Genomic DNA, 14,369 nt, shown 5'->3' on the forward strand with positions numbered 1-14,369 from the left:
TGTGATTTAAAGCCTGAAGCACTGTGCACAGTGTCCCTTCACCGACTATTCAAAGAAGGATGTGGGAACTATCTCAAACACACAAAATCTGCAACATGCCTTGAGCTAAGCACAGCGTGAAAAGTTAAAACAGTTTAAAACAAACGGCCACTCCCAACTCTGTACAATCCAAGGACAAAAATAAAATGAAATCATAGTCCAAAAGATAAATGAAGACCAGTGCAGGTCATAACATTTTTAGCCTCAAGATTGGGTTCTGCATAGCTTGTAAACAGAATAAACTTAGCAAGACAATAGATGTGTTCTTACCTTTCTGTCGTTAGGCTCTGCATTTTCACTTTCACAATCACCCTGCAAAGAACAATAAAATTAGTTATTAAGCAAACTAATAAACAGAAATATTTCATACAGTAGCTATTATTATTTATTTCTTAGCAGACGCCCTTATCCAGGGCGACTTACAATTGTTACAAGATATCACATTATTTTTACATACAATTACCCATTTATACAGTTGGGTTTTTACTGGAGCAATCTAGGTAAAGTACCTTGCTCAAGGGTACAGCAGCAGTGTCCCCTACCAGGAATTGAACCCACGACCCTCCGGTCAAGAGTCCAGAGCCCTAACCACTACTCCACACTGCTGAGCTATAATACCCCTCACATGATGGCAGTAACTAAGTGACATTTCAGATTCTTTTTTTTCACTATAAATACAATAAATCAACAACATTTCAGATCATTAATATTTAACTCTCTATGTGTAACTTGCTACGAAACAAAAATCTCAAACTCAAAATGAATTCACAAACTAGAAAACCTAAATCACAACACTACACTTACCCAGTCAATTTCCTTTATCTTTAAAATAATGCACTAAACGCTGTTAAAAAAAAATCTGAATCAGAAGCGGTTAAAAAGTAACTTACATCATGTAAAGGATAGGCTGCATTATAAACTCCATTGGCAAGCAGGTTGGTAATCCCTGTAGAAAGACAAAAGGATTTGAAACATTTCTATATAGAGCGTTGATAAAGTAACTTCAACTTGGAGATGTAAAGCTACTACTATAACATAGATTTGGGGGCAGTTATAATGCATATTGCCTTATAAAACAGACCTATATCTTTATATATTGATGGTCTATTCAAAAGAGAGGTTCCCTGTAGCCATGATGCTGCCGGCTGCTGTTGGTTGATAATGCTGAGCTTGTATTTCAGAAGGCCACAAGGCTATGACATTGCACTGAACAGTTCTCTATTTTGACCCTCGTTAATACAAGCTTATGCGGTGTGATCTGTTTGTTTTCATTCCATAGCTGATTAATGTGAAGGTGAAAAATAAAAAGTAAATCAATCCTGATTATTTTGACAAAGACAGCAACAGTAAGTACTGTAATGATGTTGTTCGAAACACAACACGGTGCTTGCTGTAAAAAATCGCACATGTTTGAAAGAGTCTTACCCATGCTGTATTTGGCTTTAGTACACGCTATCCTCTTCAGTATTTCATAAACCTAACAGAGACAGGGACAAAAGGTGTCACTTTCATTGGCGGTCACTTCATTTTTCCATGTAAAGCTCTATCCTGCTTGTTTTTTTTGGTTTTTTTTGCAGACAAAGGCAAAAAATGGCGTACACCAATTGTAATATTCACAATAAATAATGCAACAGATAGCGCTAGTCTATGTTTCTCAGCTACTTTCCAATCCTCGTATCCTGTTTTCTTAAAATAACGAAAACTGCTGTATGGACAGAATGCAGAAAGCTAGGCTGTAATACCAGAGGAAACAGTACCTCAGGAGAGCTGAGCAACATTCATTCCAGTGGTGTGACTGCAGAAGCATTTTTTTGCTGTTCATTTTTAAACATACCCAGCACTGCAGCCCAATGGGTAACACTATATTAAATGTATCCATATTGACTCCGATACAAATCACAGTAAACTTTGGGAAGGCTTAAATATAACTGACTGGCCTTTAAAAAAAAAAAAAGAAAGCTCTTTTTTATTTTATTTTTTTATAAGTAATTGTTCTTTAGCTAATAGAAGCCAATTAAAAGCCAGAGGGGAGAGCCAAGTGATTAAGCAACACCTTTTAATGTTGGTTTTCCTGTTGAACTTCAACCCCAAAGTATAACCTTAGGAATGGGCATGCAGTCCTAGACACTGGATACTTACTATTGTACTTCTTGTTTTACTGTCAAAAAAGGAATCTTTGTCTGATAAATCAAACCTGTTGAAGAAATGAATAATGAGGAATATGGTTAACTTTGGTCCTGTAACAATGAACTTTGTGTTGATCACAAACAATCACAATACTATTGTTATGTTTATTTTACATATATTAAAATAGGGATAAAATCGGTACAAAATAGTTTTTAATTGAAACATTGGTAAAAATATGTGGAATATGATGAGTAGCAGTTCTGGTTTCTGATTAATAATGTCCCTGGCATGTATGATGAAGCAGAATCTGTGCAAGTCGAAGCCAAATTTGCCCAAGTTAGCTGATACTTTATGAACGTCTGGGCAATCGCTGTGCTGACGGAAATAGTATCTACAGAAGGTATGAACATGACATCAGTACAAAACAAGCCAGGTGTATTCGCCTTGAAATCATAAAAAAAAGAAAATTGAAAAAAAAAAACTAAAGCATCACCATTTTCTGTGAAATATTTATGATTAAGATTGTTGGCGTTAGGCAGTGTTTTACTACAGACAGTACTGTTGCATGAAGTCACCAATACATACCTCTCTGCAATAAACAGTGGCTGTCCAGCAAATCACAGCGCTCTGACAAACTCATTAACACAGTCATTCTGTGCTTTCTTTTTATTAAAGCACGTGAAAAAGCAGGATAAATGGATTGCTTGTCTCTCGGTTCACTTCATTGTTTTAGTTTAATGTGTCGTTTATTTTTCAGTATGTTCTTTTATTGTCAGCACGAACATGTACTTCAATGCAGCAGTATTTGCAGCGCTATGCATCCTCTGCCTCATCTGACCCACTTCTGCAATTTTTGCTTTTTGCATACTTTGAAACAGTTTTCTTTTGAATATTCATAAACTGATTTACGTTTTCTCTCCATTCCTCATCCACTAAAAATATTAAATTTTCGTGTAAGTATTTCAAAATAGGTTTTGATCAAGCTAGTAGCTACTACGCCCAGCAATCGCCACAATAATCAGACTTTGATTGGCCAACATAATCAGGTGATAATCTGTTTGTGAAGTGACAGAGAACCACTTTTGAATGTTATTTGATCATCTACACATCTGCTGTATCCTAGAATACACAGTGTAGTGCTGCTTATTACAATGTCGGAGTCAAAATAAAACAGCATTTTAATCAAAATATTGTGGATTTCCAAGAAAGTAGTACCGGGAAAATACTGAATAATAGACAAAAATCGGGTATAAATCAGTAAAAATCGGCGTCCAGTTATAAAGAAATTCTGTAATTGTTCGGTGAAATTCGGAATAAACCGGAAACGTGGAACACTATATATATAACACATTAAAAGAGGTAAGTTAATCAAGACACAATTGCAGAGATATAAAGGGTGGACAAAAAAATAAGACCACTCTCATAATACTATCAATAAGGTGTTGTTGTGCAAACATGGCCAAGCCAGAAGGCACTTCTAAACCCGGATCCAAGAGTTTACATACAGAGGCAAACATACCGCTTCAATCAAACAGAATAAGTGTATAATTCACTTACAAGTGCTGCTTTTCTCTTGAGAAAGGATAGGAGAGGTGCTTCACTGAGGATATTCTTTTTTCTTCCAAGTTGGGATGAAGTGGTTCTGTTATTTTATGAATAAAGGTGTTGATTTTCTCCACAAAGTTATTGCCGTGGTTAACCTCATACACCTGAGAAAATTGCACAATTTTACAAAAAACGAAACGAAAAAACAACAAAATTGTATAATGAATTCCATCACCTGGCTTAACATTAAAACCATAAAGATGCAACCTACCTTTTTGGTTGGCATTTTGAGCTTCATAAACTCTGCCTCTCTACAGAGCACATTCCAAGGAGCGTGTATTTTCACAAATCCTATCCCGTAGGTTTTTGTCTGAAAAACAGAGATTAGATTACTACTGTGAAAGCCATCTTTAATTTGTACTGAAGAGTTAGGCTACTGATCCTGTAATATATAGGCCTACATTATTAAATGACCTATGCTATGTCCTATCTATCAATGCGGATCACTGCAATAAGCTCCAATTTACTTTCTTTTTTGTATTGTATTATTTTCTATACAGCCCTGCTACTTTTCTTAACCCTTTCATTGTGATAATGAGGCAGTTCAGTAACTGAAGCATACTGTACAAAAAAAAAAAAAAAAAAAAAAACTCATTAGCACATTCCTGGCCTTGTTTTTAATTCCATATATTTACAACCGAGCAAAGCTTTGCTGAAAATAATATTTTGCATCCATGTATAGTTGGCTGATGCATTACGGTTTGTTAAAAATAATCTCTGCACAATTATATGAAATATATCAAATAAATACCAACTCGGTTGAATTGCAAGTCTAGTTTTGGTACAGTATTCTAGAACTGAAGTGTATCCGAGACCTTGTGTAAAGATCACAAAGCACAAGAGATTACAGGCAGACAATGTTTTCTTATGCAATTCAATTTATGAGGTTATTTGTGATGCTGTGACGTGTATTTAAATAACTCTAATGCATTTAAAACCAAGAATGTGCAGAATGCTGAGTGTATAAACACTGCAAACTTGGGAATGTCCTACATTTGATGGGATAATTATGGAATGTTTTGGTAACTAAGCTTGAATTATCTAACCTTTGGTCTTGTGTCTGGAAAATGAATTTATGTTACAGGGCAATTCTTTTCTGCAATCATTTAATAAATCAGGATAGTTTGTGGAGTATAGTTTGGACATCAAATAGTCTAAATCTAAAACAAAAAACATTTCAAGAATCCTAAATACAACCTTTTGAACTCTTACAGTCTTCTTTTTTTTCATAGAGAAGTTTTGTGTTTTTAGATTTAGTGAATATTACACCAAAACAGCTAATAATGCCAATTTTGGACACAAGAGTTCAATGGTATATAGGTCATTATTAACTCAAAAGGACCACCAATGACTTGCAACATCAAAGCTCTCCAGATCATTTCCCACAACTTAACATAATGCTTCTGATTGCTGTTGTCATAACCTGGAAACTGAAATAATATCAACAGTGGTACTTTAGTAGAAAAATGGCCGATATATCATTCTACATGAACACTACTCGACAGTTTTTGAACAGTGCCAACTGTCAGCCAAATCATAAGGTTTGGAACATTTTAATGAAACATTATTCCATACGTGAAAACAAATTAACTTGTCATACCATATATTAGTAAAGCTGTGTAAATGTTATGTTATACTGTACTTAAGCCCCGAAATAGCACAGCACTTGCGAAGACTACAACTTTTTCACAGCAAAAAAAAAAAATCTGATTTCTTACATGTGAGATGTATGGAATAATAGGGTTATTCCACCAATACTTTTTTTCCCAAAAAAGTGGAGCTTGCCCCATGTTCAAAAAGGGCCATTCTATTGTATTTTTGTCCCCCCCCATCTTTTTTCAATACTAAAAAATACCATGGAATGACCCAAACATATTTAGTCTTGAATGGGAAACTGTCAGGCCTGGCAGAATAACTATTTGATATAAACAAACTCAACAAAACTACAAACATTTAACCACAACTACTACTGCCAGGAAGTAATGAATAACAGTAAATATTTATCTTACCCTGATGTACAATGACACAGCGATACTGTTATTCACCAAAATGACTCTAAATAATGAACATAGAGACACATAAAACCAGATGCTGTTTCCAGGAAAATAGGTATATGGTTATAAAATGCGATCACCTTTTTGAGAAGGAATGTTTTTCACATTACAATATCTGTGTAAAGAAACCCTTCCATATAATTTAGCCTGTAATATTACTAAAAAAAACTTAAAAAAAAAAACAGAAACAAGCCGCTTGGCCGACATGTCTGCTTGTTCTCTTTAAAGCACTGATATGTAATCTCGTTATGCACTCCAGTCATTATCTGAACGAGTCATTTGTTTACACTTGCTAAGAAGAAGGAGAAGAAGAACAACAACAACAAGACACAAAGCAACTGCAATGAAAATGCCCCTCTGATTAAACAATCGGCTGCAGTCACTTGGCTACTCCTACCAGTGTTTGATTCCTCGGACAGCCGTGCTCAGAATCTGCGTCTCTGCAGGACTGCAGAGCCAGAAAGCAAAGTCAGAGATGGAAGTAATAGCAAGAAACAATACAGAAAAAACAAACATGTGAAAGGTCCTGCATAGGAGGCAAACAGCCCATTGTTTTTCTTTTTATGACACATTTTTATACCAGGCAAGATTATTATTTTTTTTTAAATCTATAGCTCAATGCCTCTTTCAGTGTGTAGCAAACATTCCACAGCTAAAACGATTAATAAGTGTGATATTGTAACACTCATTCAAACCCCTCTAGTAAAACCAAGATTATATTGTCAGGTATGTTGGTACACACAAACATGTACACAAAGAGAACTGCTAACCTCTTTTGGTAAATTTACAGTACCATGTACTTGACATGATACAACACTAGCAAGGTTCCAGGCCTCTTTGTTCTTTGAAAAGACAGCACCTCTATGGCACTAGAAGGGGATGGGATTCAGAAAAAGAAAAATGTGCTTACTTGTTCTATGAATACTACATTCCCTCATACCAGCACTGCGAACAGGACAATACAGAACACAAAAGGACTGCACAGGTATTGGGTGTATATACTCCACCTAAGCGCAAATGAGGTCACAATCGTGTTGGCTTGTTTTTGTGTTCTTGTGGCATTAGCTTTAGCCATTTTTATTCAGATGTTTACAAATATGTTATAAAAGCTATCTTATAAGAAGAAATCAATGATACTACACTATTTTAAGATTTCAACAGCAGTTGGCAATGGAAGCCAATAGTGTCATGTACTGTAAAAACAGAGGGCAGGTACAGGGTTAGTCACAGAGTAATTTTCAGTTTCAAGTGGACAAATATACCAGAGGATGTACCAGAAGCTTTTCAAATTCCTTAAATCCCTGTTGACAAGTTTGCGGGCAGCCTGTAGTATGATGGGAAAAGATAACAATTTACCAAGAACAGGATTCCTTCACTAGTACTGTCTACTGCATATTCATAAGATCCTAATCATACAACATGCCATTGCACAGTAGTTTGTTAACTAATAAACAGTTAATACATACATGATTACCACTGGCTTCATGTTGTCAACATATAATTTACACCTGCCATTACAGCATCTGAACTCATACTTAAGAAGGTCTGAAGCCACAAAAGTATCTCTAGAGTGATCTCGTAAATATCAACTTTCAACAATTTTAAGTTTGGCTTGTTTGAACCAAAGCCATTCATGGCATCCTTACCATGTTATTACAGTCACAAAGACTCATGCCAGTGGGGGGCTGGCCATTTTAACATCCCCAGGGATGCTCCTACCTAGAACTGCAGAGGGTGGGACTGTTCTACGCTAAGCACAATAGGCCTTTTTGAACAAATGATTGGGCATTGACAGATATGTTGTTGTGCTTTGCTGCCATAGAGATGAATACAACCCATATTAAAAGTCATAGAAGGTGAGCCTAGCTGATAGTAAGAAAAGAGAATATATAGCACAGGCTGCGGTACCCAAACTGTTGTTTTCAATAGTGGCTGCTGTCTTTAAACTCAGCATAATTCTGACAGGGGCCTTTATGCAAAAAGGAAACAAAAAACGACCATCATTAGCAACGGCAATGCATCCGATTCCAGCCACAAATCTGAGCACAATCGCTGTGCTTCGTTAAACTTTTTATGAACAGAAAATGCCATGAAGGAATATGGTCTGGTTACACAATTTTGCTAAATGCATGTTAAGAATGTTTACAGAAGCCACACTTTGTTGTCCATTCACTTGGGACACACGGAAATTCCTGTAGTTTCAGTTTCTTTAAATTTAAAGGCCATTTAAGTTGATTAAACTTAAAAAATAGTACTCCAATATCCGGCTACAAAACCACCATTAATGATGATTAGGAAAGCTCTATGAAACCTCAAGAGTGCATGCATTAGGTACTGGCTCATGTCAGCAAACACATTTAAATGTGATCACATACATGTAGTCAGCATTAAACCACATTGTGTTCAATAAGGGCTGCCTTCACATCAGCCTGCATAGTGCTTTGCTGGTTACATAATGAATATACCTTTTAAGTTTCCTACACTTCCGTAGAAATGATTCCAGATGCTAATTAGTTCAATTAAATCTCTCCTGTAAACAAATTGAGTCATATCAACATGTGCTCCAATGATCTGAAGATCTAATATGGAAAGTCTGACGAATTAACCTCATTTAAATATAGTTCACAAGATATAAAATTAGGATTAATCATCAAAATGCTTATACCCCTCCCTTTCTGTAAAAAAGACCACCTGTGTTGCATAGTTGACATATAAAACTGAGCTTTATACATACATTGTAGTTCATGGCGTAGGCTATTTAAAATGTACTAATTGTATTCATGTTAAGAAAAAATAGCGCTTGAGCACTTTTAGTTATTGCTGGGACAAATATCCGAATATTTGAACGAATATTTCTTGACATGTGTTCGGATACAAAAATCGGATGTTCGTATTTGCTAGAAATTACCAAAATACCTTGCACTTATTTACTGCCTCACCAGAAGTTGCGCGACAGTTTAAAAAATGTATCCTCTGCCCTATAGCTTGGAGATAACCGGTTCGAATCCAAGCTATGCCACAGCTGACCGTGGACAGGAGTTCCCAGGGGGCGGCACACAGCTGGCCAAGCGCTGCCCAGGCAGGGTAGGGTTTAGATCGGCTGGGGAGTCCTTGGCTCACTTTACACCAGCGACCCCTGTGGCTGGCCGGGCACCTGCAAGCCGGCCTGTACGCAATTCAGAACTGCGAAATCCGACACTGTAAGTTCTGAATATGGCTGCACGGCGGGCTTCTAGAGCAAAAAAAAAAAAAAGCGGACGGCTGACTGCACACGTTTCGGAGGACACAAGTGCTCGTCTTCGTCTCTCCCAAGTTAGTTTGGGGGTTGCAGCGGTGAGCCAAATTGGGAGAAAAATTGGAAAATGAATAAAAATAATTGTTAAAAAAACAAAACAAAAGTACCCTCTGATCATTATTAAATTATTAACCAAGTTAAAAACTGAAACAAGGGCAAAATGTGTCCGTGTAACTTACGCTTAAAGCAAACCAGGCCAGTGAAACATGTAAGAGTTATTTACAGTACTGGGGTTGTTTTGCTATAAGTGAAGATACTGGAATCAGTCTGCAGGTGTTCAATCACAGTTTGTTATTGTTTGAAGACCTGTGAAACAAGTTAATGGTCAAGTTGGCAAAGTGATTTAAAATGTAGAAGTTAATAACACCCATGAGGCCTCACTAGAGCTCTCAGAATTATGTCTAATTCCAAGTATATCTGGTACACCAGAGTGTAACCATTAATATGTCCCCCTGCAACACTTTTGCTTTAGTGGATGAACAAAATACATTTCCAAATCCCATAGGAAATTCCCAGGCATTAAATAATGCTTCATTGATTCCATCACAGTTCCACTGACTGCTCGTAACCTCATAATGCGAGTTTCACATGGAATAGATCAACATTAATGGGAAAACTTTCACACCATTCATAGAAATCTAAAAGAAATAACATTCGGGTTACCTGCCCTGGTGAAGGAAAGATCAAAAAGTTGTATCATCATTAACTGACTAGATGGAAAGCAGATTAGAGATGGGATTTTGTGAGAGACAGCATGAAAGTTAATAAAGCTGATGTATAATCCCCGAGCCACTAACTAAGACAAGCTGAAAGGTTATGGTACTCTGGGACCAATCATCCGGCTAATAAAATGGTTTTGAACCAAACAGGGAGGATGAAATTGCATCTGATAACCAAATGCTCAATCTTGAGTTTCTACAGAAAAGCTCCAGAAAGTAGCACACCAAGCAACAGAAAGCACCACTAGATACACAAGAGGACTCCAATTTCTACACTGCTATACTGTGAACATCAAATCCATATGACACTGACACTATGATGTGTTGGGAAATATCGCTGTCAGGTGATAGCTTTGCCACCATCAGCACTGCGCAAGCAATAAGCTAGCGTTTCATTGTGTCAGAATGTGTCTTGTGCCCACACATGCAAAGATGCAATTAAGTATTAATGCAAACACAGGCTCAGCACATATTATTTGATTAAAATACTCACTGTTTAATTTTTGTGCATGGACAATTTTTTTTAGAAACCTGGATGCCTTGATCATACTTGACCCAACACCCTTTAAATCTGCAAAACTCTTCCTATGTGTTTTGATAATTTGTCTCCATGCATGCCTTCTTAATTCTTACCAGACCTTAACTCAACAGGAGAATAACAAGATACATTTCCCTATCTCATTCAGAGAAATAATTCCAGTTTTGCGCCTACATGTTCTAAAGCCATGGAAACTTAATACAAGGAGAAACATGTATCCAAAGATGGCATGGCAGCTGCATTAGAATGTTAAACTTCTGCAAAGTGATTAAAAATTAATCATATACTGTATTTTTATATCTTTGATCCCTAATCTCTTCTCATGACATCACACTATTCAGAAATCTGAACAATTTAGTGCATCCCTGATATTATGAAACAGATAAGATTAGCTAATTTAGCTCATGTCTATCAGCAAGCTATTAAGTAAGGGCACTGTATATACAATACATCTTTTGTCTGCTTTTTATTGTTGTGGTGACAGCAAACAAGCTGACCTCGGCTCAAAGAAAAAAATGCGCTGATCATCACCCCATTGCAAAAAGCAGACCGTTCACTTTGTTGGCTCTTGTGGAATTATAAAGGATACATCCCATATTTCTAAAAGTGGTATAAAATGAAGAAAGCAAAACATATTTACATCCTCGTCCTTCTCCAGTTCTAGACCAGCCTCCAAGAGGTTGCCTTCAAACTCTTCCCTGCGGAATCGCTTGTCATCCTCGTGGTAATCCATACTAAGGTCCTGCTCTCCAATCTCAGGGTCGTTTTTCTTCATTGGGAGAGGCTGGTCTTTCTTGGTGGAACTTTTAGAGGCATTGTCTCCGTGGCGCGTTGGCTGCTTTCTGAAGGCCCCGGATTTTTTGATGTGGTAGGTAAGAATGTAATCCACCCTCCTGCTGCCATCTTGGAAGTACAAGCCTTGTTGGCAGCTGGAGTCCTGTTCAGGAACCAGAGAGTTTAAAATCTGTGGGAGGCAGGAGGAGAAAAATAAAGTAAATGCAAATCTTGCAGAACAAGTTTGTTAACTATATACAGAAATGTTAACATTTCTGTATTTTTTTTTATTTTTTATGTAGGCTTCAAAACGGTGTGACTGAATTCCACCCCCGATTTTTCAACCCAGTAAAACACAGGACTCTGACCATTTTCAAATTTTACACTTTTCCACAATAAACCGTGTCACATGGAATGCCTGCACTATCTCAGTTTTGACATGGAACTGACTTTTTTTTTTTTTTTTTTTTTTTTACACATTTGCAGCTGAAAACGCATACTTGACCAGCAAGAGTTACTGCAGGGCTTAGGTAAATTTGACACCAAAGGCAATGCATTCGAATTTCATTAGAGGTTTATTAATATAATATTCATACTTCCAAGGCCCAAAAATAAATAAATAAATAAATAAATAAAACAATATTTGGAGGCATTTAATGAATACATAAAAGTTTATTTTATTTCCAGTTTCGTGGTATTATTATCGCGTAAAGTGAACAAAATAGGGAGTTCAATTGCCTTTATGGTTATAATGATTTCCTTTATTTATTGAATAATATTACTTAATTTTAGAGAAGGTACCTATTGTTTTTATGCTCTTCGGAAAATACGGTTAATAAAACTGAGAGAAAGGCTTCTATGATGCCATAATGTCCAAGCACAACGCTTGTGTTAGTGTTATACATGTCTACACACTGCTACCCGGTTGAACACTAGGTAGATTACATTTTCGCAGACTCCATCATAACAGAGATATTTTAACCCACGCTTAACATTTATTTAATAATTTCACTATTTAGTTCCGTGGCTTTAGATGTACCGTTATCAAGTTGGTACTTGTAAAGTTATACCAGGCTATCTCGCCCCATGTGACTCCGTTAACATTAATTATAAAGATTTTTGTATTTATCTGCATAAATTACTCGTTTTTATACTTCAGCACAACATAGCCTACAATATAAAATCTGTCTTTATATGGGTTATCAACCAAAACTCATATTAAATTACACAAACCAATATATTTGAGTGTTTCGCTGTTTAAAAAAAAAAAAAAAAAAAAAAAAAAACATGATATGGGTGGTCAAATAGTGCGTGTAGATAGGTAACAAACTGATACATAAAAAATGCAAATACCTGCACGCTTTGATCAAAACCACGTTTTATTAATACTAGTATTATAACGGTGTTTTCTTACAAAGACTTCTAATCGGCATAACTTTCAAAGTTAAGCTTAAACTTTACATGCATTACTTACATTAAACTTTCCATGAAAAACAACATCCCTTAATAAATCTTTGTGTTTGGACGCTGGGTGAACAGAAATCCCAAAGCTTTCAGGTGCAACGGTTGCCATGTCTTCCCATCACCGGGGCGGTTCATGGAAATTAAAACATGACCCCTTTCTCTTCTAGAGATCTATCAAATCGTCACCGAGCAGCTTGGACTCTCCCTACTGTACAGCGTGCGTTACTTGAGACGGTAAAACCAGGAGCTAATATTAGACAGTAATATAAAGTCGCAATCTAAACTCTTGAAGAGTTCAGTCTCAGTCATGCTGTGGTTTTCCTCCGCCCTGTCATTTTGCGAGACACTGGCCATACAGAAAATCTGTTTTCTCATAGATCTACCAACAACTGTAAAATGCATTTACAGCACAACAACAGAGTTTTCTTAAAACAGTAAATTAACCCTTTGCCCAAGTGCAATATTTACAGGACTTTCTAAAAATGTAAATTAATATTAAACCAGTTTATTTTAAGGGATATTTTCCTATTTTTTTTGTACTATATACCTACGCTTCTTAAACTTTAACCAACTTTAACCAATTTTTTACAGTTTGTTTTTGTTCAGTAACTTGCCTTGACTCTACTTGGTTTCCAGTTGCCTTTCAATTTGAAGACGACCACCAATGACATTATGTATGGGATATGCCTGCCCATTGGGTAGGTATTGCTGAGCTCTCTATACCAGAGCTGCCGATAGGTCCCTTCCTAGGATGACGCACTCAGCCCCGCCCACCGAGGGATTATAGCCATACCCTGAAAGCCATTTCATGTACTGTAAATGATGGTACGGTAAGAACTCTGTGACTAGCTGAGCATGTTGATAGAAAAGAGCTTCTGAGTCGTGTTGTCTTTCCCTTGCATTCATGCTGAAAGCCGTCTTACCGCTTTCCTGGAATCACCAACTCTCTAATTTGAGTCTCTTCTTCTTCCGTCTTTCAGCAGCCTCCTCGCTTGCATTGTAGGCTCCTCTGCTTTTTACTGTCTGTCGTGTGTGAGCGACTGCCTGTGCGGTCACCCCGTGATTGGTTGTCTATTTCTTTCTTAGGAGCTGTAGTGGGCCTTGTTGTTTGGCTGCCGCTGCACGTCCCTTGTCTCTTGATAGACCTCCACCGGGCTCTGTTGCTTCATCCCGCTGTAGAGTAGACCTCGCCGGCTGTGTAGGCCGCCCACCTCGGTGAGTCGGGCCTTGTAAACAAACAACAGAGAGTTCTCTCCCATCGGTTTCTACCATGTTTTTGCTGTCTGCCTTCAACTCGCCCACCGCAGCTTTGGCCCTTGTGTTTCCCTGGTGCATGCTACGCACTGACCAGGTGTGTGACCACGTGGTTGGGAAGGCACCGTTGCATAGCTGCCCGTCAGTGCTTCGGTACCTTGGTGCACGCATAGCCCTTGGTACTCGGTGCGTATGGTGCTCGGTACGCACGGTGCTCGGTGCCCACTGCTACAGCACTAGTGCACGAATGCACGGTGCTGCACGGTACACAGGCTTCTCAATTGTTTCTTAAAAGAAAGGAGGTTCCAGATGCTGACTCACTGTCACATTCTCTAGTCAGTCCAGCCAGGTGACTGGTTCACCACCGTGGACTTACAGGATGCGTACTTTCACGTTGCCATTCGTCCAGAGCACAGGAAGTATCTCCGAAGCGTTTACGAGTTCGCTGTGCTGCCATTCGGCCTCACTGTCCGATATTTGTACTTCGGCTAGCTGGGCTA

At 37.7% G+C, this 14,369-nt stretch overlaps 1 protein-coding gene across 9 annotated transcripts in view; it reads right to left on the minus strand.

The window, feature by feature from the left end:
• ano1a (anoctamin 1, calcium activated chloride channel a) overlaps window positions 1–14,369 on the minus strand; it is a 51,528-nt gene that overhangs the window by 26,707 nt on the left and 10,452 nt on the right. For 7 of the 9 annotated variants that reach the window (XM_034053857.3, XM_059002058.1, XM_034053858.3 and 4 more), the window contains 7 exons: window positions 11,018–11,341; window positions 3,983–4,081; window positions 3,724–3,875; window positions 2,179–2,233; window positions 1,465–1,516; window positions 930–985; window positions 310–351 (listed from right to left, as the gene is read on the minus strand). In XM_034053857.3, coding sequence (XP_033909748.2) covers window positions 310–351; window positions 930–985; window positions 1,465–1,516; window positions 2,179–2,233; window positions 3,724–3,875; window positions 3,983–4,081; window positions 11,018–11,341 — 780 coding nt within the window. Of the gene's footprint in view, window positions 1–309; window positions 352–929; window positions 986–1,464; window positions 1,517–2,178; window positions 2,234–3,723; window positions 3,876–3,982; window positions 4,082–11,017; window positions 11,342–12,625; window positions 12,780–14,369 lie in introns of those variants that run through there. The other 2 variants (XM_034053859.3, XM_034053860.3) reach the window with 2 other exon arrangements.

The sequence above is a fragment of the Acipenser ruthenus genome, chromosome 27 (genome assembly GCF_902713425.1).
Source record: "Acipenser ruthenus chromosome 27, fAciRut3.2 maternal haplotype, whole genome shotgun sequence".
NCBI lineage: Eukaryota > Metazoa > Chordata > Actinopteri > Acipenseriformes > Acipenseridae > Acipenser > Acipenser ruthenus.